At 31.1% G+C, this 26,389-nt stretch overlaps 1 protein-coding gene across 6 annotated transcripts; it reads right to left on the bottom strand.

Annotated features, from left to right (window-relative positions):
• Positions 1–117: 117 nt before the first annotated feature.
• On the bottom strand, positions 118–25,952 carry LOC106078667 (cytosolic purine 5'-nucleotidase-like). Of its 6 annotated transcripts, none has more exons than XM_056015775.1 (19): positions 25,806–25,952; positions 22,870–22,976; positions 18,184–18,286; positions 17,847–17,920; positions 16,567–16,684; positions 15,974–16,069; positions 15,778–15,866; positions 15,132–15,189; positions 12,052–12,145; positions 10,053–10,132; positions 9,717–9,777; positions 9,563–9,598; positions 9,240–9,341; positions 6,363–6,429; positions 5,458–5,680; positions 5,107–5,167; positions 4,889–4,946; positions 4,641–4,759; positions 118–3,692 (listed from the first exon to the last, which is right to left on the bottom strand). In XM_056015775.1, the coding sequence occupies exons 3-19, from the start codon at positions 18,279–18,281 to the stop codon at positions 3,405–3,407; spliced, it is 1,722 nt and encodes a 573-aa protein (XP_055871750.1). In that variant the 5' UTR covers positions 18,282–18,286; positions 22,870–22,976; positions 25,806–25,952; the 3' UTR covers positions 118–3,404. The 6 variants fall into 6 exon arrangements, with proteins under 6 accessions (XP_055871750.1, XP_055871734.1, XP_055871758.1 ...); XM_056015759.1 differs by having other exon boundaries at positions 22,866–22,976; XM_056015783.1 differs by having other exon boundaries at positions 25,749–25,904.
• Between the last annotated feature and the right edge of the window lie 437 nt (positions 25,953–26,389).

Genomic DNA, 26,389 nt, shown 5'->3' on the forward strand with positions numbered 1-26,389 from the left:
ATATTGTGAAGCATGGAGAAATGAATTACAAAAAAAAAAAAAACTAGGTTAAAACAAATACATTTGTTCACTTTTCATTGAATGGCATTTAAAAAGTACAGACGCAAAAACATGACACAGGTTACAAAGCTGTTTATTATACTGACCAAGTTCAAATAGATATATATCTTACAACAGGCAACTGTGGCTACTATGGTGAATCTATATTGAAAGTTGCATATACAAGTTGACTTTATAAAAATGAACCATCATATTGGCATTAACTAAGCATATTTAACATAAGATTTAGATTAAATCTATTTTAAACATATAACTAGCAACATGTGTATCTTCAAACAAGGTTTTTCTTTGAAAATTTCCCTCCTGATATTAAACTGTTTATACTTAGTAATGCAACAGTCCAAGACAACTTATCTACAATACTGTCTTGTCTAAACTGGTATAGCAATATACATTACTACAACAAATAAATCACCCACTGCTAAACAAAGTTTGGGATTAGGTCTGAATTATTGAAGCACAACTACTATACTTTAATAGGGGCGATCAGAAAGTGTAAAAGATATAAAATGATTGCACTGTGAGATATGAAAAAGTAGAAAATGACTAATACTGAAAATGCAGCTTAACCAATTTGTGACAATAAACCCTGTAAATAATGAATCTGAATGTTAATATAAATGCAAGCAAGTGGTGATGTTAAATAATTTTTAAAAAATGCATATTACTGTTAAAACTTCAAATTAGTTTTGTAAGCCTTCATCTATTAGATATACAGTCAAACCTTGATTAATTAAACACGAACTAAAATATCTTTTTTGAAGTTGCTAAAGCTCCACCTAATTACAATTGTGAAGAGGCTATAAATCTGGTAAATTTAAATATTTGCTTTTTCAAATTATTGATACAGAAACCTACTCTTTGAAGTTCCAGACAAATGGTTTGGTCTGACCAACTTAACTGTATTTCCAGCATTTAATTAAAGAGTGATGATAAGACTTTATAATGTTATGTACACAATATAACCAGGTTGAGTGGGGATACCATGCTTTAAGTGGGAGATTGCTTTAGAATAATTCAGACATTTGTTTTAAAAAGTTAAACCATAAACCTACTGTCAAAGGTAAATAAAAAATACTGACTTTCCATTGCAGCCTGGCCTGCACATAATGCGATAGTTTAATTACAATTTATTTTATATTTAACCTCTACCACGATTTTGAGAGATTTATTTTGGTTGCCAAACAGATAAAACATTAAGGCTGCCTATATACAATATTAAAAAAAAAAAATTATTTCAAACATCTGATATATCAAAACAATAAAAACACTAAATTTGACAGCCTAAGTTTAGTTCAACTTTTCAAGGTTTGACTGGATGTTTATATTGCAATACAATGATCAAATGAGTTTTAGTCAGCAGTTAGTGGATTAGGTTACCAGTTTTAAAAAAAGTGAAGTTTTATATCTTTAAATACCAAACACTTATGAAGGATGGATGGAACATAGTGCCACCAGAGAAATTAAGAAAAAAATGCCCAGATCAATATTTATAATAATATACAACAAAGTGTAATAAATTATGTTTAAAACTTTTTTTTTTTAAAGTTAAAAAAAAAAAAAAAAAAAAATACAATATATGAACAGAAAGCTCATACTTAAAAGAACAAAAACTTATATCTGGACTGTGTTGAAATAGTTTGTACTCTGTTTACAAACATACAAGCAAAGTTTACAAACATACAAGCAAAGTATGTACTGAAAAATAAATCACAATATAAATAAAAGAAAAATACACAAGAATGTGTAAAAAGACCAAGCCACTTTTAAATGTGATTGAAAAGACTGGGAAATGTTGAGAAAAATAATGGCACAATTTAAAATAAAATGACAGCCTTTAATTAAAAAAATAAAGAAATAAACAATTTAACAATATACACTGAATTATTTTGAAATTTAAAATTAAATAATGAAGAGTATTGAATGATAATTCTATTGCAGTGTTTCCCAAACTGTGTTCCGCAGAACCCTAGTGTTCCGCGAGGCCTGATTAGGTGTTCCACAAACTACTGAACTAAAGGAATAATTAATTACATGTAAATTAACCTCTCTAAAAAAATAAGCAAAGGAAAAAGTTTGGGAAACACTGTTCTATTGCATATGCCCTTGGAGAAAGAAAAAAAAAGCCTTATTTTGTTAATGCCGTAGAATCATATAAATCTCTAATATGTGAAAAATTAAATATATAATTAATGACTAAACAAATTTACTTGTCAGGCTTGAAGCTTAAACAATCAGAAATTTTTTATTTAAAATGTGGAGAAGAATATAATTGTGGAAAATGTAGATTTAAATTTTCTAAATGTTTATTTTTTGTGTATAAGCTGAATAGTTTTAAAGGAGTGCATTTACAACAAAGTTTCGAATAAAAGAAAACCTTTTAAAATACTTGATATATTTTTTTAAAATTTGTTGATAAATTTTGCAGTAAAACATCAATACAACTCAGATGGTATACAACATAACCTCCAGACAAAACAAATTTGGTGTTATTATTGTCATTAGATAATAAATACTATGTAAAGTAGCTGCCATATTGGATTCAGTATAAATCAAGTCAGTGAATTGAATTCTGAGCAGCTCCTACAAGATGGGCTACTGTTTGGGAAGTTACATTTTCAATTTCCAGTCTTCCCTATACTAGCTATAATAGGTCTTTTTTGAAACTATCAGAGTGTTGATGAATTCTATAAATGGTCTAACAAATCTGCTTGACTAATGAGGAGTGAAGAAATAGTTGGACATTGTCAGTGTCTCATTTTTTAAAGATGGCAGACTAGTCCAGCAAAATAATCTATGCTTCTTTTTTAACACATAACTAATCATGAAGCTAAATTAACTGTGGTTATCAGAAATGTTTTCTGAGAATGTCTTTTTAAAAAGTAGGTTACAGCCAGCAACTGATATGTACAAGAAGAATAATTCATATACATTTTCTATTTCTCTTTATAGGTAAGGTATTGTTATGTGTATATAGAGACCTGTGTTCTATAGATGCTTTACTGAATACATATTTTAATATACACAAGTTTCATGTATACAGTATAAATATGCAGTCTAGAAATTATTGCAATACCCTTAATTTAATTTGGTATAACAAAATGTCGCAAATATATGTGCCTATATAATATATATATATATATATAAGTATAGTTACATTAGACAAAAAAAAAAAAATCTGAATACTGAAATGTGTACAAAAGCAGCAGTGTCAGTAAATTAAAAACTAATTTATTTGTGGCTTGGAAGCTGAAGTTAACTTAAGTCTATTGAACAGAGAGATCTAAATAAAAGATCTGGTGCTATCACTGTCTCAAAATAGAAATAGAAAAATGGCTTAACTATCAGTTGATATGCTCAGTGTCAGGGCTAAAAGTGCAACTGCTGTTGACACTATGTAAACTGAGAGAGCTTTCTGAATTGTCTTCCTCTGAATCTCCATCATCATGAATGTGAACCACCTTGAGGGGAGGCTCTGGCCAAGAAACGGCTTGCTCTGTGCTTTTTTCTCTGGGCCTCTTGCTGGCGAGTGCATCACATCCAGCATCTGAAGAGGATCGGCTACGAAAGACAATGGGCATGGAATCTACATCATTAACTGAATAATGATCAACTGTGGCCTCATGGGGCATCTGCAGGGAAAAAAACAACAAACTTGATGACTATAATAGTGCCAGAAATACTATTTTATTAAATGATTTAATAAAAATTTTAATAAATTGAAAACTATCTGAAAGGTTGGCAATGCTAAGCTGAAAAAGACTTGTTTGATTGCATGTGGAGGTTTTCATTAGTTTGATTACATGTGGAGGTTAGGATTATTTTGGTGAATATTTAATATTCCAATTTAATAGGTACCTAACATCTATGTAGTGTGAGCAAAATTAATATACAGTAATCTACTAAAACTTTCTTGTGACCATTGTAACAAAAAATGCTAATTAAAAAAAAATGTATAACTTTGCTCCTCTATCCCATTCAGTGCAATCTGGTACAATCTCTTTTGTGGATATGTGTGGGGAAAGGGTGCCTTTAGAAGTTCAGCAAATATAAGTCAACTTGGGTCTCATCAATTAAAAAATAATTGCATACTAAATTCCCTTCAGTTAGGTAGCCAAGTAATTTACACAACTCAACCACACAACCACCATATCTGTAGTCTTGAGGGAAACATTTTTTTAGGACAATTAAAGCATGAACCTAATTTGCTTTTTTTTTCTGTGTGTTGGCTACTAACTTGTTATCTGGAACAGCAGAAAGAAACAAAAAAAAATAAAAAAAGAAAGGTTATATATATATATAACATTAACAGAAGGAGAGCAAGCTAAAGAAAGAATGGAAAAACAGAATGTCAAAGTTTCAGACACCAAGAATGATGAGAATGGAAGAAGCTAGATTATCAAACCATATGTGGCACTCAAAATGTTGAAGAATCTACAGAACTATTGAAGAGATGACAAAACCAAAGTTATTGGTTGAAAAATGTTTAAAAAATAGATTGTATTGCTCCACTGTCTATTGTAATTTAAATATTGTTAAGCAGTGGTATGATTTTAGTGTTGACCAAAAATAAAACATACCAACATAGCAGGAGCCCTGAACATGTAACAAAATGGGTAGTGAAGAAGGTTGAGAATAGATGCTGCATAGATGTCAGCATATCTTCGTACTTGAGATGCAAAGAAGGTCTGTCTGGAACCTTGAACCAAAACAAAATAGACTCCATTTAGTTCAAGTGTAAAATAATTCCTGTTTTATAAATCAATGCTATTGAAAAAAATACTAAGAGCTAATTTAAAGTAGGGTGAGAGTAGTTTTTTAAATTTACCACTTCTGAAAAGACTTCCCAGCATTCCATAGGACATATCTAATTCATGAACCACTGCCTGAAAACAGAAACCAAATCATTAGCAGTGTTGAATATGTTAACAAAAAAACAAACAAAAAATAACATCTGAAAGAACCTTAATATGGCTTTAGATGGCAAAGACATTTATAATGTTAAAAAAAGTATAAAGGTTATCACTACTTGGGTTTCATTCCTACCCTTAGCTTTTGACTAATTATTGATGTATCTGGTCTCTCCAGGGTACTGCTGTCCAAGTGCCTAAAGTAAAAAAAAAAAAAAAAAAAAAAAAAGAGACAAAATTAAAAACTTTATTGTGTATCTTGACAACCTATAATAGTTTTCAGCAGTGGGAATAAAATCAGTTATGAGTTACTTATAATTCTGGCTGATGTTCTCATGTTAAGTATGAGAAATTTAAATAAAGACAATTAATAATGCTATATTTTTTTTAAAGAAAATAACTTTTTAAATTACAGCTCATACAATTTTTTTGGCATTCAATTGTTACATAAGAGCAAATGTTTGCAAATTTGAAGAAAGAAACTGACTTGTAAATATCAGAAAGAGCACTTTCAATTCTGGTCAAATTATCAAAGAGTTGTTTTTTCTCTGTCCAGACTTGCAACTCTGTAGTCAATTCTGGAATGATAAGAAATGTCCTCCAGCCTCTGATCTTTTTAGATTTCAGTATGTCACCAAATATATGATCTCCCACATACAGAACATCTGATCCTTTAGCTCCTAACAGGCGAGAAACAACTTCACAGGATCCTAAAGAAATATGGAATAAAATAATCAAGAATACATAATCATAGTTACATACCTTTTAAATACATTGAAAGAAGCCTTTTGTATACAGCAAAAACTACAGTTCAACAAATGTTCAACTGTTTATTAAAAGAATTCTAGAAGTTTTTTTTGTTTTAGTAGATGTGTTAAATTATAAATTTTATTTAATTTATTATAATTAGTACAAATATTACTATGCTAATTACAAAGTGACAACTTTGTTAACAACAGCTTTACATCATTTTCCCACATAGGGATAGTTATTTAAAAATATTTAATCTTTGGTCATTTTAGAAAAAGAGCGTGGTAAAGCCTTGACTTCTGAACCGGAGAGGAGAGGGGGGAGCTTGGGTTCAAATCGTGATGAGGACAAGGATTTTGAATTTCTGTATTTTTAGGGCAACCCTGAATCCCCCCCCCTTTCCTCCCCCCCATGGGTAGCTGACAATTAGCTGGGGAAAAGTAAAGGTTGTAGGTTGTTGCCATGTGACAACCCTGATTAACCACTGGCCACAGAAACAGATGACCTTTACATCATCTGTTCCATTAATTGCAAGGAATGAAAGGGTCCTTTACATTTTAAAAAGAAGTAATTTAGTGTATGTTACATAGTAATTTTATGACATCTGCATAAAACTATATGAGTTTAAACATAACATTTTACCTCCAGAATAAATTTCACCACTTTTCAGAGGACCTAAGTGATGACCAATACTTAATGCACCAGTTTCCTAGAAACACATACAAGAATATTTGAAAAAAACTATGCAAGTTAAATTTGAAACTGCTCTTCTGACACAATTCTATTCCAATAACCAAAATCTATTTATTTATCTACACCAGTGATGCTCAACCTTATTCAGTCTGTGGGCCATTTTAATTTCCCACAGTCGTGTCATGGGCCACATCAGCAAAACGATAAACAACAGGAAATAAAAAATAAACCATGTTTATCAAAACCAGTGAATCTAGTATTTACATTGATTCATGAAAGTTTATCCTTAACCAGCTTTTAAATATCCAGCTGCATAGATGAAATACCGAGTTGGTGCCCTGAATCTAGAATTCTAGATGTTCGTACGTGAAACCGTGAGACGATTACATAATATGGATGTCACCCGATTCATCACTGAAAAGGTTTGTTCTCACTAAATAGTAATTATTGTGATCAGCGCTGATTTTCGGAGATTTAGAAATGTTTCTGCAGGCAAAACGGAGTAGAAATCCATTATCTGAATCACTTGAAATTTGTCAAACAGGGATGTTTAGCTTTGTAAGTCAGTTCCAGTTGTAGCTCTGTCTGGGCACTTGACACATTGGCCGAAGATGGATTTTCGAAACGACGAACTTTGTTCAATCTTAACTCGATCATCATCACAAGGTTCAGACTGAAAAGCTTGTTGGTGAATAATTCAATGAAGCCACAGAGGCTTGGTTCCTTTTGAGTCGACAACTTTTCTAATAACTCTTGCTGTCAACCATACTTGTTGCTCCATCAATAGTTGCTTCCACTAATTTCTCCTAAGCAAGAGAAAGGTCCTTTGTGATGGTTGAAACCTCTTTGGCAGGACTCTGCTAGTGGTGGTCTCGTGCATGCTTCTCATAGCTACTAACTTCTCTGATTTCAAAATTGTTGTTTTTACCATGAATAATCACCAAAACTCTTAGCGGTATCAGATATGTCAGTAGACTCGTCAGCAAAAATAGAAAACATTTCAAAATCTGTTTTTTTTCTGTTATATTTGAATGGAGATATCTACCCATATCTTTCTCTCGCCTTGTATTATCAAGAGAAAGATTGACAACGTCTTTTCAGAACACAGTTCTTCCATCATTGCTAGCTAACACTTTTTTATTCATTTGCCGTCGGAAAATGGTTCTTTTGGGGAAATATTCTCATCAATCCTCCTTTCTAGCTGAAATCAATCAATCGCATCTTTTAACCAAAAATGCCGCCTTATTTATTTATGTGTTTGATTTCACAAAGCTGTTCATGTCCTTAAAAAGAGTCATTCTATATTTATAAAACAAAATAGTATTATCGGTACCAATCCATTTACCCTTAAGTAGAGAGAGATAAATTTTTTTTCAAACTTTTTTTTTATGAGAAAAGGATTTTCTACACTTTTTGCCAACGTTTCGGCGGGCTGGATGGAGCCACGTTGTTGGCCGGTTTTGGCCCGCGGGCCGTATTTTGGGAATCACTGATCTACACCATTGAATACATAAGAAAAAAAAGTTGAGTTCAGCTAAAGTAATTTTACATTTGTTTATTATTTAAAACAAAACTATAAGCATTAGGCAATTGAAAATATGTATTTCACCAAACATCTTCAATGTTAACTTTTTTATTCAAAATTGCTCTATTTTTTTTATTTCTTGCTAAAAATCCAATTCAAAACATACATTAACAAATTAATGAAAATGGACTTAAAATATATATATTTTTTTAGCCAAAATAAAAAACTTAGTCTATACATTAAACAGTAATTTTTAATTTTATTTTTCAAAATGGTTTATATGATTTATAAATTGGTGATATTTTGCTTTGTGAAATATTAAATTTATTATCACTAACATAGAAAAAGAACAGCTTTCAGTGCATAGTACATTATCAAGGATTGGTCTACTCAAGAGCAGTTACAAAAAAAATAAATAAATAAATAATTTCAAAGTAGAATAATAAGGACAAGATATTTAGAACAAAAAATATGCTTTAACATGTGTCTCTACAGCACTTTAGGTGCTAGACACAGACTATTTGAACCTCTACTCCACTTAGGTGCTAGAAACAGATTCTTTTTCTACCTCTGCATCACTAAACACAGACTCTATTTAAAACCAAAATAGTTTATTCAGATATTGGTAGAGAGCTTCAGTTAGGATCTGGAAGGTTCTATTTTAAGAAGATACAGTAAAAGAGTGAGACTGTTACCACCCTTAAAGCTAAACTAATATAAAACCTATCTAGACAGAATGTTTCCTATCTTTAAACACGAACACTGTCAATATTTCTGATTTATAAAAAATTAAATTACTGTCTGGACAAATTATAGATTCTGAAAATATAATTTATTCCTTTCTAAAATGTGTCCAGTGTTAACCAATCTTTCTAAATGTGCATTTCCCTAAATGCCAGTCTAGGTGGCAACTATCACACATCCAAATATATTTTAACCCATTTTCAGCCTTGTTGAAGTGACAAATGATTAATTCTACCCTAATATGTATGACAAAAATTGAAATTAGGTAAAGTTTAAATTTCTCAATTATTGGCTAACAAGTCTAATAGAGCTTATCTTAATCTTTTGTACTTTGTTAACTATTCTTTGGGTAAATAAAATATATTTTATAAGATTAATACAATATAATGTAAGATAAAAAAAAAGTTTGTTTTTTTTGTAAAATGTTTTTTTTTAAATTTATATTTCAACCTTTTTCTATTTCCAAGGTTTTCACTCCAAACTGTTGTAAGTGTGTCATGTAACTGAGTCTTAATGTAATTAGAAACTTAATGAAGTATCTTAAACTGTGATCATACCGTGTCAACAACTCTTAGAATAGTTCCATCTTCAAAGAATAAAGGTTTCATAGCATCAACGACAACACAGTCCCAGTAGCTAGTCCAGTGACGACTTCCATACTGCATTGACAGAACATCATATTTTATTTAATATAAACAATAAATAAGGCCTAAACAAAAACAAAAGTACATGAAAAACAAAACAAAACAACTACATGCACATGAATATCAAACTCTCTCATTCACTATCCTTATCTATCTCTAATTTGTTTTAGATCTTACTATATCTTGATCTACATATATGTAGTCACTAAATTGAATTTAAAAAAAATACTTCTTACTTTTTCTGGAAAGTCCAACAGATAAGTCATTATTTTCTAGATAAACACAAAAGAAAAAAAAAGTTATTGATATAATAATTCTGATACAAAATTAAAAAAAAAATGAAACTTTATAATACATATTATTTCTTGTTAAATCATTAAAAAATCTCACATCAGTATATTCATATCCGCTATTGGTTATCAACACTGTTTTGGCTCCAATTTGTCTGATTCTGAAAAAAAGATGTTTTAAATTAAGGTATGATTGCTTTATAATTACAGGCTTTTCTTCAAAAAAGTAGATTGTTATATACTATGCATATCCAGTCAGCAATACAACATATAATGAAAATGAAAAAGTGACTTTTTTCTAATTCAAATTAACAATTTTCTCATTAAGTAGTTTCAATGTTTTAGAAAAAATATCACTTCACATTTCATTTTTCCCAAATAAATTGTAGTCATTTATTTCCAACATGACCATTAATTCGATTTATAGTATTCTCACCTGTCAAGAAGAATAGGAAGTCGATCATCTTTGTGGACATATTTCTCTAAATTGGCCATTGTACTTGATTTAAGATCTCCCTGTTAATGCATAATCAATGTAATTGCATCAAGAACCATTTCAATAAATATTAATTAGGAATAAATGCAAGAATAACTTGACCCTTCTAAATCAGGGGTGGGCAAATTACGGCCGTGGGCCACATGAGGCCAGCCGGAGTGTTTTATGTGCCCTCGAACATCTACAGAAATCAGGTGTACCCGCAGTATATGCATATAAAATGAAATATATAGAACTAATTCTAAATATCTCTATAAATGATTGAAACTGTGTCATTATAAAAAGTTTAAAATAAATGAAGATTATTCTTATTGGCATTACTTCAATACACTCAGTCAAAGACACAATCTCAGGCCAGTATTTATTCAATGTTATGAAGAACTGCGTTGAGTGTTGGGTATGCTTTAAACAAGATGGCAAGTGTAACAAATGATAGAGCTCAATCTTTGACTTAGAGAAATTGTCTTTTTTTGTTTTTTTAAGAATGTCCCAACCATTAACTTTAAACAGGAAAGTACACAAAGCTGAATAAAATATCTATCTTGACCCATTCGTCGTAACAATCAAAGTTATCAAAGCTAGGGTTCATTAACACAGGCAGTTTTGAAAAGTACCTTAAGATTTAGAAACAAAATATTCCGATGTATCCTCAGACTTAGCATTGGCAAGGTTACTGAGAAGAATATAAAATCTCAAGAAAGAAATTGTCATGCTCCTTGAAGGACATTGACTGTGACTTTGTTACTAATATTTCTAATGAAGAGTGGAAGACTAGATTTCATGTTTTACGTCACTTATATGTATATGAAATGTAAGTGCATGTTAAATCTTTTCAAGCAAGGCTTTCCAGTTTTTCCAGGCAAGGAAGTGCAAACAGGCTTTGTCATTTTCCTTTGCTGAAAGGTGAAAGTATTTGTAGTGAAATGGTTAATAGTACAAGACTTATTCTGATTCCCTAAGTGTGGCATTTATAAAAGCAAATTTCAAGAATTCCAGAACCAGTTTTCAATACCATCAGCTCACAATTTAGCGCTGAAGCTGATTCAGCTCCAGAGAACATAGCTCCATGCACATTATGACATGAAAGAGACGTTCCAGTCAATGCTTCAGCTGTAATTTGACAGCAGTCACAAGGATAACAACTAGTAAGCTAGTTTCACAGTTCCGGAACATTATGCACGAGTGTAAACAGTTAAATACTTCACATTAAGTACAACTGTACATTCGTGATGAAATATTGTGATGCAAATAGAAAATATTAATTTTTAAAAATTGTAAAACTGGTTTTAGAAAATGCAAAAAAATGAAAAGTGAATGTATAATACAGTATAAATATGAATTAAAAGACATTAAACAGTTAGCTAGTGTATTTTTGAAGTTGTAAGTACATAGACATGTATATATATATATACATGAATATATATGCTGCCCAACATTCCCAAAATTGTTTTAATGCGGCCCTTGATACAAAAAGGTTGCCCACCCGTGTTCTAAATAATAGCAAACAAAATATTATGATAAAGCATTGTCTTTGAATTTAGGGCTTTTAATTTTGTTCATTTGTTTGATTAATGATATGAAGCAGCATTCAGAGTTAGATATTTACAAAGCCTATTTGGTATTCTTCCTTATTCAGTAAACTAAAATCTGTAAAAAAAATATTTTTTTTATAGATTAGTATTTAATGTATTCCCTTTTCTTTTCTAATAAATATATATAGAGAGAGATATTGTTGTATAGGGCTTTGAATCAGTCTCAAGCAACCCTTTAAAAACAACAAAGTTAAAGTCTATAATTATGTGATACATTTTATTTAATCCTTATGTTTTTGCTCTACTTTAGTTCATGTAAAATAAATGTTTGTAACGTATCAAAGAATTGACAAAAAGTCTATTGACGTATCAAAAATTGTCTAATTTTTAAAAAAGTGTTAACTCACATGACTGTGGAGCCAATCAACAGCTGCTCTTGCGTCTTGAAAGATAGACTTGAATGACATGTGTATGTTACTGTATGTCACCCCTGTCTTGGTTCTGGGACAACAGTTCAATAGTAATTTTAAATATTACCAGGTTTGGCAGAGCTTCAATTTTACACTAATTTCTTGCATATTTTTACATTTGACTAATATACTACATAAAGAAATAATATCACAATAAAATACATTGCTTTGATAGACAGACTATTCATCACAGAAAAACATTGTAATTGTTTACAGAAGAAGAAATTCAACAAAAAAATCTATTTTTTTAACTATTTTTCACACATATTTGAAAAAAGGTTCCATCTTGTGTAAAGTTATACATAAAAAAACAACTTTGAGACGTACAAAAATAATGCTTTCTTTTTTTGTTTATTTCTTTTTGTTTTCAGATTGTAATGTAGTGTCATTTATTGCCAAAATGTGCTAATCACAATCTACAAGATGACAAGGGAGGAGAATGAAAACATATTTTTAAAAAAGTAAATAGAAAACAGTGTGATGAACTAGTTGTCAAAACATAATGTCACAGAGTGCTGAGAAGACTGTGGAGATGACTCTATTGGTGCTTGTATGTGAAACTAGGAAAGAAACTGAGCAAGGATTTTGTTTCACTAAGTCTCTTGAAAAAAATGATACTTTTAATGTTTGTGTGTGTGAAAACATTTATCTAGAATCTATACTCTGCTGTTTATATACAATCGTACATTATTAAATTTTTAAGCCTTTTAGAATAGCAAATACAATTTTTGATATTTACTATTTAAACCAAAACAAAAATAGTTCTAATTATTTAGTTCACAAATAATGTTCCCACATCACTTTATTCTGCTGAGTAAATAAAACTTCATGACGTCATCTTAGTAACTAGATGAGCTAGTTTTATCTCTTTTTTTTTAAATTCTAATAAACACTATGTTTCTAAGTGACATCCTTCATCTACACCCTTTAACTCTCCCTTAGCAGTAGTCAAGTCTTTTTATTAGTCTCTCACCACTCACTGTATTAAACACAAGTTTCTTTCAGGAACAGTCACAAATTTTGACTTTACCATAAATGTCAGTTAATTCAAATACTTGACGCTGAACCAGTTTTAACAAACGTTAAACATGTTACAGAATTATTATGTCAAGTAGTTTGTCTTCACTTAATCAAGTGTTTCATTCAGAATCTACTCTAGTGCGGATGTTAAAGATCAAATAGAATGTTTATATTACAAGCACACCTATAACAATCACATTTTAGTTCAATTTGAAACTGTCAAGATGGCAACAGATATTAGTGAACTCATTCATTACAAAGATCTTAATACTGATGTACGAACTCATTTGTGATCAGAAATCTAAAACTAGATAGTAAACAAAAAAAAACAGGAAGAGCCTGGAGTATAAAAAAAATTAAATCATTGTATCATGCATTATATTCTGTTGGCAAATTAACTGAAAACGTGTAGGGAAATATTCAATGGGAATGTTAATCATTCACACTATCATCTATATTAAACAATGTTATTCCAACACACACACAAATTAGCCCTTAACGAGACGTTTTAAAACCAGGATCACCACAGGGTATTATGTGTGACTAATCACTCTTCCACACGGAAAACCAAAAAAACTTACACTCTGCCTGTTATTTGTGACATGAGACTTTAGATTATAATACAAGTGACCTTATAATATACAACAAGATACTTAATTCAGCATTTCTCAACCTTTTTTTTTCTCCCAATTACATTCTTAATTCTTATCACCAAAGCACACACATTAATTTTTCTTCAACAGAAGTATTGTAAGCCATTACTTGTTAACCTTATGATTATGGCTGTCTAAGGTTGAGCAATGCTGCTTAAAATTATAAAACAAATATTTGTGTGAAATGTGATGTATAAAAAAATAATGGCTTTTATACACCGCTAATTTCATGCTTATAGCATGCTATGAGCGCTATGGTCCAATCTCATCTGTGGACCAGTGGGGGAAGGGAGTATCTGGGAGTAGGTTTTCCGTACTGCCTTCAGGCACTCAGTAAACACAACTCTGCTCAAGTCAGGTGTTGAACCTCGAGCCCCCTTCATAGGTAGCCAAGCCAAGCCAAGTTCAAGCGTACTTGGTCTTTCAACCACGCTTCCCACAGTATGTATAACATAATAAAGGCCAAGTTGAGTATCTAAATCTTAAAGCAAGTTTTTAAGTCTCTACTTAAATAATACAAATTTCTCCATACAGAAATAAAATGACTGTTTTTTTTTAAATTACAATCAAATGCAATGTTAAGAGTTGAGTTATTTACTTCATAGTCTTGCCCATTTTTTTTTCATTTTTCGTTTCTTTATGGTTTAGTACTTTCCAAAACTGGAAAACTAGTTATTTTGATTAAATTATAAAATCTGCAATAAGAAGTAACTATTTTAAAAATATAATAGATATTTTTATTTCATTTCCAATTCAGAACTGAACCTTCATTCACAACATTTAATCTAAATAACACTGTAAACCTTTAAGCTATCAATGAGACACTGACTAAAAATGTAATATTTTAAGTATTTAGGCTTCATCAAGGAACATGCACAGATTTGAAATATGACACTCCCAAAAGTGTAGAGATAGAATGAAAATATGAGAGTGACAAAGATAAAGATTCCCAAGAAGGAATAGGAACATTTCTTTATCTTAATTAGAATTTTTTGCAGACCCATGATGCTTTTGTTGATAATGTAGCTAACACAATTATTTATAGATATTTACAAGCGACTGGGATTCAAATCTTGAGATCAATATATTAAATACTTTGCTACACAAATAAGGAATACAATATATCTATCTATCTATCTATCTATATATATATATATATATATATATATACTATGAATTAACACTTTGTCAACACAAATAAGGAATACAATCTATCTATCTATATATATATACTATGAATTAACACTTTGTCAACACAAATAAGGAATACAATATATATATATATATATATTGTAAATTTATGAAACACTTTGTCTACACAAATAGGAAAAGTTTTCTACTCACTTTGAATATTCTTTGTTGGTTTCAAAATAATTGATAATACATGCCAGCATGTAAGTTTCTAAAGAAAGAAATGTACTTAAAGATTTGTAATCAAGATTTTTAACATTGAAATTTTATGTTCATTGACAAAAGCAGTTAATAAGTGAGTTTAATTAATAAATTTGTATTACAATCATTTTCATAAGGGAACAAGATTCAATTTAAATATGATAGATATAAAATATATTGGCCCTAATATAATGAAACAAAGACAAACAGACACAAAAACTCTTTTGTTCCCCTGGCAATCAAATCATTAAACAGAAACTATCTGATATAAACTTTTCTCATGTAAATTATGACTGAGTCTGGTGTGAATGTATATTTAGATTTTGTATAGTTATAATGCTTTGTTTGGTGTAATGCACTCATTGTGAGACAAATTTCCTTATGGATAATAAAGATTATTATTATTATAATACTAAACATGCTTTTTATAGACTAGACCATGTATTTTAACACAGTGAGTAACATTATATAGACAGGAGTACTGAAAACAAATCAAAGCAACTCAAAGAAATTTGATAGAATAAGACTAGACTAGAGTGCATACAATAAAAACAAAATATGTTGAAACAGCACAACATTTCAGACAGGCTGTCCATACCTGGGATATTGAAAAGTGTGTTCAGAACGTAAAGGCGACTATCTTCCAACTGAATATATTTATTGGGGTACAGTTCTTGTACTTCGTGTCTGAAATGATTTAAAACGTCAGAAGCTTCCCTACATAGACAATTTAGCCAAAAGATATAATAAAGACATAAACTGATAATATAATAACAAAAATATTATAGTCTTACGGTTTAAGGAAACGGAATCCATGTATGCAAACAAGGATGTTCCCATGAGAGTCAACTTTCAGTAAATTTCCATAAATTTTATCAAACCAAAGACCCCTGAAATCAAAAATATATCATTACAATTTAGCTTACTTTGAAAAATTAACACAATTCTAAGTTTATTGTTATTCAACTATGTCGCATTAATGCTTTTAAAGACACAATTTTAATTTTTTTTTAAATTCTACTTCATTAATCTAATCAGAATTTTATTTGTTATAAAAAAAAAAGGTGATGAGAATGACAGTAATGTCTAACTGGTAGCTGCTCAATACTAGAGCAATAAAGAACTGCCCATTCCCTTAAAGCTACTGCAAAGGTCACCTGCCCTGCAACATCACTAGGTAGTAATAAACGACACAGTGTATCTTCAAGGTCTGACAAAAACCACAGCAGTGGCCCGAGACACAGTGCTCATGACCGCCAACTGTAACAATGGAAAAAAGCATTCTTATAAAAGTTATACAGCTCAGGTGTCCATCATGTTGATTCACTGAGCTCTATTCAAGTCAGATATGCTCAGTTCAAAACATGTAAACTGTCTTATTTTTTACCTGACAGGAAAAGCTGGGTCAAATTCAAAACGGAGGAAATCAGTTGGGTAACCAATATCAACAAGTCTTGCTTTCAGGTGATCGAATCCCATGGACTCATAGACAGGAGATTTGTACACTGAACAAAAAAAAAATAAAATAAATATCAACCAAATACAATTAGTAACAACAATCTTTTAAAGAAAAATACCAACAAGTAGAATTGTGAATAATTACACATGGTTGAAACAAACATTTATAAAAAACTTAAATAAAACATTCACTTAAAAAAAATTGTTAAAAGAATCACAAAACAACTTTACTGCCAATAAGACTTGGGAAGAAATTTATTTCTTTCCTTTTCATCTAATGAGACGTAATAGATGAAGTACAAATAGAATGCACTATCAAACTGCATTAGGCGGAGGGTGACTATTTGCAGATGACTGGTGCTACAATAAATGAAACATTTATCATGGAATTCCTTATAGATGAAATAATAAAAAATCAAATAACTGTGATGCTTACATATAACACAAGAACACTGTTTGTAAAATCATTAAACATATTGATTTGTCAGGACTGAATACTACAACATAAAGTAACAATAATAACAAAAAGCTAAACCATTAGCAAAAAAAGATACCCAGAAAGACACATGGATAAGCACATGTTTCTTATTCTATATAATAGGACAAAGTCATATGAGTACTCTTTTTTTCCAAGTGTGATTAGGGCATGAAATGGGTTAAGTGAACAGCCAGTAAAAACTATAACTTAAAAGTGTTTAATTTTTTTTAACCATAAATGACTAAATTAACATATGTTATGTAGGGTGAAAGAATGGTAGTAATTCATAAGATAAGACGATAGTAGTACTTTGAACTTCAGGCTCAGAGCATTTCTGTACTGAAGTAATAGATTATGAAATTCAGCATTTTTGTTTATTTCGATAATCTATAATTTTCATCGATCTATAATACCTGCATCCTAAGTGTTGAGTTAGCATTAAATGTGGCTAAAATTAATTAGATATGATTTTTTAAAAAAAAGCTTCTTATGTGCTTATGATATTGGTTATGATTTTTTTTTTAAATTTATTTGTTGAATGATTCCATAAGCCTGAAGCTATTAATCTGTTAAATGCTATACTTATTTAGTAGAAGTCTATCATACTTTTTCACCAGGTTTAAAATCTTAATTTTAATTGTAAATGACAATTACTCCATTTATTGTATACATTTCCAAAATGCTCAGTCAAAGTTAAATTGTTAACAACAAAACAAATTAACATCAATTACCTGCAAGTGTGTAGTCCATGTCAAAGCCATAAAACTTGATTTTGTCCAAGTGAAGACCACGGTTTACAAAAATTCTATTTACAAAACAAAATAATTTATATAAATTCTATCATTCTAAGTATTGTGTTATTTTAAAAAGCATGGTTAAATATAAAAAATAAAATCCCAAACAAGCTCTAATGCCTCCAGTCACAAATGTTGTAAATGATCATACATAGAAAAAGTGTGAACTCAAGAGGAACCATTATTCTTAATGTTAGTGCATCATTGTCTAACATATTTAATTTCAATAAACAGATGATAATCAACATTTTAAATTAGCTATATAATGCCTTACCTATGTTGAGGGTCTCTTTTAAATACTTTAAGATTCTGATTAGATGTGTTGTGGGTATTTGGTATAGTGGAGCTAATGATAGGTTCGCCATTAGACATTTTTTCTAAAACAAATAAATAAAGAATATTTTAGAAAAAAAAAAAGAAAAAAAAACTTTTTTCCCCCCTAATACAAACAAAAAAATTAAAATTAAAGTAAGCATCTAGGCATCTTAAGATAAAACATTTGAATTATGTTGTTAAATTGTTTATTTAGAATTATTATTATTTAGAACAGTGTTTCCCTAACTTTTAGAGAAATTGATTCAAATGGTGGCCTACTCCACCTATCATCATCTACCTACTACTCCAGTAGTTCTTGGAACACCTATTCAGGCCTTGCAAAACACTAGAACACAGTTTGGGAAACACTGACTTAGAACAATTTTAATATACACTTTACCTGATGTTGAAAGGGTTATAAACTACAGACTAACATGCTTTATTTTTAACAATAACACACAAGAGGACTAGACAACAAAAAATGTTTTTCAGCTGATTCAACAAACTGGATAAAACTTAACCTTTAATGTTGAACTATGTCCATTCCATCTGTAAAGTTTGAGATGGACCCACAAAAAACATTTTTTAATTGCTAAATTTATTAAACACTACTTTATTTTATGAGGTCATAAAAAACAAAACAGAGAATGCATTTCATAAAAAGCCTCAGGTGTGAACTAGTTAACAGATTAACAAAAAAAAAAAACAAAAAAAAAAAAAAAAACAACAACCTCGATCTTGAATCTCAATTGATTCCAGCATTGACAATATGTTTTCTGAATGGTCAGCTAAAGTGAACTCCATATTAATTAAGCATAAATGAAATAGTCAAAGCAGAGTTGACCTATTAATATCAGTCAAGTAGATTGGAGTGTGGTAGTACTATTATTATTATTATTATTATATAACACTACATTTAATGTAAGTCTAATTCTTGAAGCTACATCTTCTCCAGTCACAAATGTTAATCCATGTCAGTACACTTGTCATGCATGACTTTCATTTAAATACCACCAGTTTCACATTAACACAATCATTTCATTGAAAAACACATTTGATTAGTCTGACTGACAAAAAGATGATGTCAGCTGCAAAATGTTTAAAGAGCAGACAAATAAACATTTGGTTTTGGTATAAGAAAAACCAACTAAATAGGCCTAAGTCTATTTACTTTTCTAAGCATATTTAAAGAAGAAATGCATTCATCAATAATATAAAGACTGAATTAGCAAAAATTATGTATCCTACTAGATTTAGTTAAGTTCAACATAAATGACTGTACTTAATAATCAGTTGCAAGAGATAAAAAAAAAGTATATTTATTTTAATAGTTCTAGATTAGAATGACCTAAATTCTAAATCTAGAAATAACCGAGAAGGCTATTAGTGCTCAGACTATTATAAAGTTCTAAATCTGTGTGTGTGTGTATATATATATATATATACATATATATTGATATTTATGTATATTATCAATCTGAAAAGTCTCAAGAAAAGGCTACATAGACTGAAGACTATATGTATTTTAAATTGGGTGAAAATGAATCCATCATATTTATAATCTTTGTAAGTCCTAAAGATCCTGAAATTCAAAATCCCAGTCTTCAACAAGAAACAAATTCAAGATGCCACTTAACAATAACATTCTAAATTTGCACTAGACTACACCTATTTGAGTGTCTAGATCTATATACAGACTGTCAAGAGGTAGACATCTAGATCAGATAAAGATTTATCTATTTAGATAGATTGAAGTTTAATTTTTATAAAATAATAGCAAATAGCTGGATAAAAAAAAATGTATAGCGCTACTTTCATGCTTATAGCATGCTCAGAGCGCTTTGGTCCAATCTCATTTGTGGACCAGTGGGGGGGAGGGGGTATCTAGGAGTTGGTTTTCCATGCTGCCTATAGGCGCTCAGTAAATGCAACTCTGCCTGATTTGGGTGTCGAACCTCGAGCCCCTTTCAAGGTAGCCAAGCCAAGCCAAGTTCAAGCGCACTTGGCCTCTTGACTACGCTTCCCACCATAACCCACAGGGTAACATTAAGGTTCTAGAATTTTTATTAATATTTATTATACATGAAATACTACTGACTGACTGATCTATCAAGAAATCTCTGGAACTGCCAAACGGATTTGCAATAAAATATTGTACACAGGTTCCTTTATCACTAATCTCTTATGTAATCACTAACAAATGGTTTAATAGATTCTGAATCTATCAAGAAGAAAAAATCTTTTGGAGAATGGGGAGGGTAAATCACAATAGAATTCATTGGCCAAAAGTATGTGTGCTTGTGTATATGTGATGTGTGTGTGTCAGTCTGTGGTTTCCAGTTCAATGTAACAAAGACTAGGAGACAAAAAGTATGTAAGGGCGATTGCAATTTGTATTATTGGAGGTAAAAAAGGGAGGAGATTTTCAGACAAAATAAACAATACATAGTCTGGGAATAAATCACCAGGCATAGCTGGTGGGTAAAGCTAGTAATCTATAATTCTAATTCTAGTCTCTAGGTAAATTCTAAATCTGTATCTACAAGAATGAAGATATATCTAGACCAGTGATTCCCAAAGTGGTCCATATAGACCCCCAGGGGTCTACGAAGACCTCCAAGGGGTCTACGAAATTAAAAAAATAAATTGGGGGTCTATGTGATGTCCACGGGGGTCTACGGTAATAGATTTCATTTAAGCAGGTCGTAACTTAATTTTCACATTCCATTAATGTAATTATTTCATACACTAATATACGATTTGTACCCGAGTTAATCCTTTCAATATTTATCCTGCTATTGAAACGAAACATTCTTGTATTCAATTTCAATACTTATTTAAATAGCTTAATTTTGTCTACATGTAACTAATATTTAAAAAAAAAAAAGAAATGTAGACAGTACAGCGTTAATTATTTAAAATTGGGATTCATTCCTTCCTTGTCAAACAACAGTTGCCTAAGTGACTTTTATGACGATATGAAACCAGTTACGCTAGAGGATCATCTGAGACAATGCCACCCTGACAAAAATTAAGATTTGAACAACTTTCGAACACTCAAAGTTCAGAATAGACCCACAAAATCTCTGCTCGACATCATATAGAGAAGATTTTGGTTTGTGAGCGTCTTACAAGATTTCTTTACTTTACTTTACCTATAGCAAAATACGGAAAACAGCAAAGGTCAAACATTGTTATTACCTTTTTACAAAATCCTACATCTGTTACTATTAAAAGAATTTCTTTAAGCGACAATACAGATTAAGGTCGCTTCGGTGGCATGAGTTATAAAATTAAAACCTTCTTATGTAAATCTTTGCAAAAGATATAAATACAGTTTGGTCAGACAAGGTGTAGTGCTGTGTGCTACAAACTGTCTAATGGTCACCATCTTATCTAATCTCATCTCATCTATGCCTGTGGTCCTTTCTGGGCATAGACCACCAACCAGCTTTTTCCAGGTATCTCGGTTCTGGGCGAGACTCTCCAACTGTCTCCACGTCTTGCCCATCTGCTTGGCATCTGCTTGGCAAATCGCGGTGCCATGGTAAAGCTCAAGCAGCCTTCCATTAGCTGAAGAACATCTGGGGATCTAGGGAAAAAAGCACCACCACCAAGATTAGGCTATGTAACACAATTGTTAAGCCGATACTACTTTATGGAGAAGAGACCTGGAGAACCACCATCACCACCATGAAAACAATCCAGGTATTCATCAATAGCTGCCTGAGGAAGATTCTTATAATCCGCTGGCCAGACAAGATCTCGAATGAGGAACTGTGTCAAAGAACAAAGCAGCAGCCCATTGAAGTAGATATCCTTCAGAGACGCTGGAGATGGATAGGTCACACCCTTCGCCAGCCTGCATCCAGCATAACATGGCAAGCCCTAGCCTGGAACCCACAAGGAAAGAAGAAGAGGGGACGGCCCAGGGATACATGGCGCGAATGGTCACCGTCTCCTTATATTTCCTTAAGGTTGACCGACGAGACCTGGTTTAGGCTCCAGTTACTCGCCTTTGCCCCTCTTTTGTTAATAAAAACAGTTCCGCAGATTTAATATTTGAGCCACACGTGAAAGATCAAGAAATACACGAGAAACTGCTCTTTGCGAAACCTTTTACAATGATACTTAAGGAACATTAATTAATTAATTAATTAATATTTAATGTTAGAAAGACTAATTCATAGAAAAACAGATTTGTGTATAAAACATTATATCCGTAGTTGTGTAGTTTTAAATTACTATTTCACTCTTCAACGCACTACAGTTAGAAATTTGTTTAAAAATAATGTTGATGAATTTGCAAAAATTTGCAAGTTGAGTAGGGGGTCTACCGAAAACCAGAAAACGTGGCAGGGGGTCTACGAGACAAAAAAGTTTGGGAACCACTGATCTAGACTCTACTAATAGACAATCTTCTAACCACACTAACATTGTAGACTTGAGATCTAAATCTATTCTACTAGAGGTTAAAACTAGTTTAGAATAGATTTTCCTAGATCTGGATCTAAACTAATAAAAGATGATCTAACTCAGGTCTAGATTTAATTCATCTCTTGTCATTCTAATACTAATCTATAGTATGGTAGCAAGATATTAAATATAGATGTAGTGTCACTGTCATAGTAATAACATTACCTACTACAGATGATGGAAGGCAGCCCAGATGGAAGGCAGCTAGTTTATCACACAGAGAGATTCAGTAACCCTCGATGATAGAGACTAGAATAGTTCTAGATCTAGTACAGTCTATTGAATAGATGAAAAAAATAAGTTAGAAGACTAAAAAAAATTATAAAGTCTAGAATATCAATCTATATCTAGATCTACGTTTATTTAATTTCTCGATTTAGATTATTTATATATTGTTTTACATCGATATAGATGCTGACTTTGAAACCAAGTCAATAGATCTAGATTTTTGTTTGTTTTGTTTTAGTTTTACATGTTTTAGATGTTCCTTTAGCTTTGAAGGTGATCCTAGTCCAAACCAGCAAACCTTTGGCCAACTGTTAACGAGCAGGGGTGTCATGTGGCCAGCACAATGACCTACCCTACTGCCTATACTTTCCACAACCTAAGTCAAGTAATCATTAAAGTTGGGTGGGTGGACTCAGGCGCACCCTAAAAATCCTGAAATTCAAAATCCCAGTCTTCACCAAGATACAAATTCAAGACGCCAGATTTGGAAGCCAAGCGCTTAACCACTCCACCCCCATTTCTTTTTTTTTCTTTTTAAAGTCTAGATCTAATTCTTATCACATAGGTTACTGTCCTAACGCTTTAGAAAAATTAACAAAGAAATTCGAATTAGGCCCAACCTGTACCAATAATTTTTTTGGGGGAAATAAAAGTAACAAAAGTTATAATGATATAATTATGTACTTTGAATATAATATTAACAAAATGTTAGTATTGAAAGTATCCAGTGTACAATTTGTTGGGGAACCAACTGCCAGTGAAGAATTGGTCATGAACCAAGTGTCTGTGAACAACTTGTCATTTAACCAGCTGTTCAGTGAATGATTTGTCAGTGAACAAAATGTTAAGAACGACTTGTCATCCTCCCCTATTTTCTATATTTCTCGATCTATTCTTAACTGACATCTAATAGTAATAGACTAATTTTCTAGTTTAATGTACATCTCTATATATATAGATCTAGATCTACTACTGACTTATTACAATATTAGTCTAACTTCTAACGATATATCATATATATATATTATAATAATAATTATATCCATTTATACAATTATTTAAGTATTATTTATAGCTCTACCTAGACCTCTAGATCTAGAACTAGATCTAGATCTCTGGAATCTAGAGGAGAGTAGTACTAGTAGAATAGATCTAGATAGTAGATTAGGTGTAGATTTCTAGATAATCTAATCTAGGTAAACTAATCTAATCAATTATAATCTAGCTGACTGTACTCACTGTAGTGCTACTGCTAGCTTAGTAGCTATACTTTAGACTATACTATGTACTAACTATGTAGATTATACTAGATAGAGTCTGATAGACTCTAAATACTAATCTAAATTATAATAGTAAATTTCTAAATCTAGAGATCTAGAATAGATTAATCATTTATAATCTAGATATAGAATTAGATCTAATTCTAGATTATAAAATATATTTATAGTTATTAATATATATAGTAGATTGTCTGCCAGAGTGTAGCACTGGGTGCTGCAAACTGCCATAGGCCTTAGGGTCGCCAGCTCCTGATTTTTCCTCAGGGTTGACTCCCGAAGCCTTTCCCACTCTGGCAGAACCTGTGACGCCGCTGACCCCAAACTGTATTGGCACTGCCGTTCCTTTCGATACATCAGCTGCGTGGAGTTGGGGGGGAACTGATGTGTGGGCGACATCGTTCCGACCACAGCTAATGCCCAGGCATTCATCTCATTTTCATGAGATGATCCATAGTTGCTTCGTGACTAAAGGAGGCCATAGAATATTAGATTGTCTAGAGTCTAGATTACTCTAGATCTAGATAATAATACTAACTTAACTAACTTTAACTTAGGCCTAAAAAAGACTAGTCACTAGGGCACTAGACAAGGCTAAGGGTTACTAAGTCAAGTAAGTAAATGTAATAGGCCTACTAGATCTAGACAGACTCTAGGTCTAGATTTAGATATACTTATAATATTATATAGATCTAGTAGTGATCATCTACTCATCTAGTTATAGACATAGATCTAGATGATAGATCTAGAAATGATAGATCTATCTGAATCTATCAAGTATCATCTATCTAGCCTAGCCAGATAGAGTTAGAACTTAGAGTATACATTTAACATTGATTATGAACATATTTAAATTTATGTCTATGATTAGTATGATTATGAATTATCTTATCTTATATAATACAGACGTTACTTCAAAAAAGAAGATGATTACGTCCTACGCGTCATGCATTTAGTCATGCATATTAACCAATGACTTAAATTCTGCCAAGTCACTGGTTTTCCTGGCTAGCTCAGGCAACCCATTCCATGCTCTAATAGCACTAGGGAAGAAGGAGTATTTGTACAAATTTGTCCTAGCATATGGGACGAGGAATGTGCCTTTATCTTTGTGTCTTTCAGAGTATTTTATTAAATTTTGTTTTTGTATTTGAAGATTATGGTTCAGTGTTTTATGTATTATTGCTACTTTACTTTTGAGCCTTCTGTCCTGAAGGCTTTCTAAATTTAGTGATTTTACTAAAGGTGTTACATCTAGTCAAATGTGAATATTCATTTTACTTTATTAATATAATAGTATTAATACACTACTAACTAAAACCAACTTAGTAAATGTTTAAGGTAACTCTCTAGTCTCTAGTAAAGTAGTAGTAGCTAGATCTAGTAGTCTATAAGATAATATAAGTCTATACTACATCTATACTATCTAATATTTAGTAATATTAATAATATTATCTATTAGTTTAGTAGTATTAGTTTACAGTTACTTTCTTGTCTTTGTTTTTATCAGTTTATCATTATTAATATTATATTATTAACTTACACACGAAATTACCGATTTTTTAGCTCTAAATAATCTAATTGTAAACAAAATACGCACTTTAAGACGAAGGAAATTGACCAAAAGTAGGCTAATCTAAAATACACTGCGAGCAAACAGCTGTTTTTTTATTTATTTTTGTTGTTTTCTCTTTCTCTCTAGTCTAGTTTTTTTTTTTTTTGTTTTGTTTTGTAAAAAGTATATAACGGAAATTCAGGCGGAGTGGCTATTCTAAGTCGGTTGGTAAAAGCTTGACGTATTTCAATATTTGAATATAAGAAAAAAATCTCAGTAATTGAAAGAAAATATATATATTCTCTTATGTCGTTATGTCGATTAAAACATTGAGCTTAATGGCAGTTAAATTTTAAACTAGATCTAAATATAATTCTTTATTTATCATATGTTACATGCTTGGCTCTAAAACTGGCGTAGTTTGTTATTTGTGTAATACAAATATTCTACAGTACCCGTGGGCCAGGGTTCTTCTTATATATTTAATATTACAGAATATGTTGATGGGCCCCCCTCCCCCAATAAGACAAATTAAGTGTGTGACCAAAAAAATGAGTACTCTAAATGTATTGGTACATTTACCAAAAGTCATTCCAACGCATTTAGTGCACCTCTTATATAAGTAATAA

This window comes from Biomphalaria glabrata, chromosome 1 (assembly GCF_947242115.1).
Source record: "Biomphalaria glabrata chromosome 1, xgBioGlab47.1, whole genome shotgun sequence".
Classification (NCBI taxonomy): Eukaryota; Metazoa; Mollusca; class Gastropoda; family Planorbidae; genus Biomphalaria; species Biomphalaria glabrata.